The 3,061-nt window shown below is 46.6% G+C and overlaps 1 protein-coding gene across 1 annotated transcript; it reads left to right on the top strand.

Moving 5' to 3' along the window:
- Positions 1–2,216: 2,216 nt before the first annotated feature.
- Positions 2,217–2,765, top strand: LOC105821818 (cornifin). The gene has a single exon (XM_012658614.1). It carries the CDS (start codon positions 2,223–2,225, stop codon positions 2,514–2,516), a length of 294 nt encoding a protein of 97 aa, XP_012514068.1. The 5' UTR covers positions 2,217–2,222; the 3' UTR covers positions 2,517–2,765.
- Positions 2,766–3,061: the final 296 nt, after the last annotated feature.

Here is a 3,061-nt window from a genome sequence, read left to right as displayed (position 1 = left end):
CCATCCATCCAGCCATCCCTTCATTTATTTATTCTGTAACTGTCAATTCTCAGAGCAGTTACTACACTGAAGGCACCATGTGGAGATGGAGGGTAGAACAATGTCCGGGGAGCCAGTGGGAGGTGACACAGCTGTGGAGCCAGCAGGTACCCCACAAACATTTAGGTGAGCAAAATAATGAGGGAGGGACCACTGAACACCTGGGTTTGAAGGAGTTTTACATTTTCCAAAGACCACACTTGTAACAGGTCGTGTATTACAGGAAAGCCTGAATTAGTGACCTCGGTTTTATCCCAGCTCTCTTGTTCCTGTGTTGGCCACAGAGAAGGGATCCCCATGAGAGGCAGGGTCTTCAGGGCCTGCTGTCGCATTAGACAGGATGAGTGGGTGGGCTGGAAGGGCCGGGTTGCTCTGGAGCTGCTAAACCTGTCTTTGCAGAGTGTCAGTGCTCAGCACTCCTCTTCATTGGCTAATGCCCCTCTGTCCTTCTGCTATTGACTCTGAGTCCTTTCTTGGAGAGAAGGCCTTTTAGGGAAAAAGGAATCATTTTAGCTTCTCCTATCCCCTTCCAGGCCTGTGTACACTGAGTGATGGATGAATAGAATTATTAGTTTTTTTCAGCTGAGACAGTTCAGGCTACCATGCTCTTGGCCTCCCAGTAGAACTAGAAACATCTATTGTATATCTCCACATCCACTTCAAATATTTAGCAGCTCAACAAACCTCACCTATGCTAAGGATTAGGGCCTTCAAGAAAATAGGACTGTTTCTGGTTCTAATAGCCCTAAAACTTCTTCCATCTTGCTCTTTCAGCCCACCCCTCACCATCCTCCCTGAAAACACTGCATCTGGTTGCAAAGAGTGCTCACTGGGGTTAGGGCCCAGGTGACATCCCTGTCAGACAGCAAGTGCCAAAAAAAATATCAAATGGGTAGTTTCATCACAAAAAGTGAGTCAACAGGTGGATGACAGAAGCGGATGAATCATGTCTGACAGGCAAGGAATAGACCCAGTAGCCCCAGAAGATCCCATTTCCTTGAGGCAGGGCTTGTTCCCTGCATAAAAGGCCAGTTGTCTGGGAACACCACACCAGATCCTGGTGACCACACAGCCTGTTCGTCTCTGCACACCAGGTGAGTCTCTTTACTTGGAACTTTTTACCTTTCATTCTAGGTAGTTGGTTATTAGAGACTCATTGGCATTCTCAGTGTCTCTTTTCCCTCCTTATTGAAATTCAGTCATAGCCATACAGACTGTACATTGCAATTATAGCCTCTAGGAATATCTTTGTTTTAAAAGTAACCGTGGTGTGGGCTTGAAGGGACTTCAGACATTATTGGTTCTGCCCCACTCACTCTTGCTATGTCAGTGATGGCTTGTGCAAGGATTCAGAGTAAGTTAGTAGCAGAGAAGAACCCACGTCCATAGCACTTTTACTGACACTATAATTGTTTTTTACTCATAATTTTAATACAGAGAATTTTATTCTCTCAACAAATTTTTTTTTTTTTGTGAGAATTTACCATATTGGGCACTTTGGCTGTGAAGAGATAATTTAGGCAACAGGAAACTTACTCCACAAAACTATAATTTATTCAGGAGAATAAGAGTTAAAATATAGTAAGTTATCAGTGCCAGGTGATAAGGGCAAGTGTGGTAGCACTTTGGGGAGACAGAGGAAATTTCTGCAAGCTTACTCTAGAAAAGCTACCAGCAGTACCACATGAAGTGATCTGTGGTGGTTGGGTGATATCTAAACAAGCAGAAATGAGAAGACCACATGAGCCAGGCTAGAAGTGGGATCGTATGGAGTTCTAGAGAGGTCAGAGTTATCCTATAGGTGATAAGCCATGCCGTTTATCAGAAATAAGTAAGTGGATTGAAGTTATTGGGTTTTTTTTCCCCAAATAACATCACATTTCCAAATGATCCAATATTGTGAGTTTTATATTCCTGGTAGGAGCCTGTGCTGTGTTGCTAATTTGGTTTTAAGATGTGTAGAAAGAAAGAGAACACCAAAAGAGGCCCAGCTTAAGTGGAGCAGAGCAAATCACCTTTAAATTCATCCTCTTCAAAGGTTCAGAAATCATCAAAATATTCTTTGAGGTAGAGAGGGAGAAAGAACATTTGCTTTTAAGATACCTGAAGTGGCATTTTTTCTTCCCTAGTTATTCCCCGTTTAAACCATCTATTCTGTCTCTAGGACCAGCCACCGTTGAAGCATGAATTCCCAGCAGCAGAAGCAACCCTGCGCCCCACCCCCTCAGCCTCAGCAGCAGCAGGTGAAACAGCCTTGCCAGCCTCCACCCCAGGAGCCCTGCCACCCCAAGGTTCCTGAGCCCTGCCACCCCAAGGTTCCTGAGCCCTGCCACCCCAAGGTGCCTGAGCCCTGCCACCCCAAGGTGCCTGAGCCCTGCCACCCCAAGGTGCCTGAGCCCTGCCATCCCAAGGTGCCTGAGCCCTGCCCCTCAACGGTCACTCCAGCACAAGCCCAGCAGAAGACAAAGCAGAAGTGATGTGGTCCACAGCAATGCCCTTGAGGAGCCAACCACCGGATGCTGAAACCCCATGCCACTCTGCTTTTGAGTCCCATTTGCCTGTTGACCTTGCAATTAGCATGCTGTCACCCAAAAACATGTGCTATGAAGCTTTCCTTCCTACATACTCTGAGCCTCTGAACTAAGCTGAAGGACTTAATACCAGAGCTAGTTTTCAGCCGCTCAGAATTCACCTGAAGGAGGGACTTGAGGTGGAAGCAAGTGATTCAGCTCTATCATGCCCCCACCTTATTAAATTCACTTTCAATTCTACTCCTGACTGTGTGTGTCATTGACTCTATAACTTTATTCCTTTCCCATATGATGCAAGAGCTGTGAACGGAGATGGCTTGGTGAGGAAGGGCTTTGTCCAGAAGTCATCTGATCCTACACCAGTTGGGTTGGGGGGCTGTCCCCACCGAGCATTTCCAGGCTGCCAGTGAGACGTTGTGCAATGCCACTCAGAGGCTGCTGCTTTCGCATCCAGGGCTGGAGCAGGGCTCTCCTCTTGCAACTCAGTGAAT

The sequence above is a fragment of the Propithecus coquereli genome, unplaced genomic scaffold (genome assembly GCF_000956105.1).
Source record: "Propithecus coquereli isolate 6110/MARCELLA unplaced genomic scaffold, Pcoq_1.0 Scaffold59, whole genome shotgun sequence".
In the NCBI taxonomy this organism is placed as follows: Eukaryota; Metazoa; Chordata; class Mammalia; order Primates; family Indriidae; genus Propithecus; species Propithecus coquereli.
This window is presented reverse-complemented; position numbering and strand designations above follow the sequence as displayed.

What these genes read in the sequence shown, in the direction of transcription:
- LOC105821818 (XM_012658614.1), top strand. Translation starts at nt 2,223, where the DNA reads ATGAATTCCCAGCAGCAGAAGCAACCCTGCGCCCCACCCCCTCAGCCT.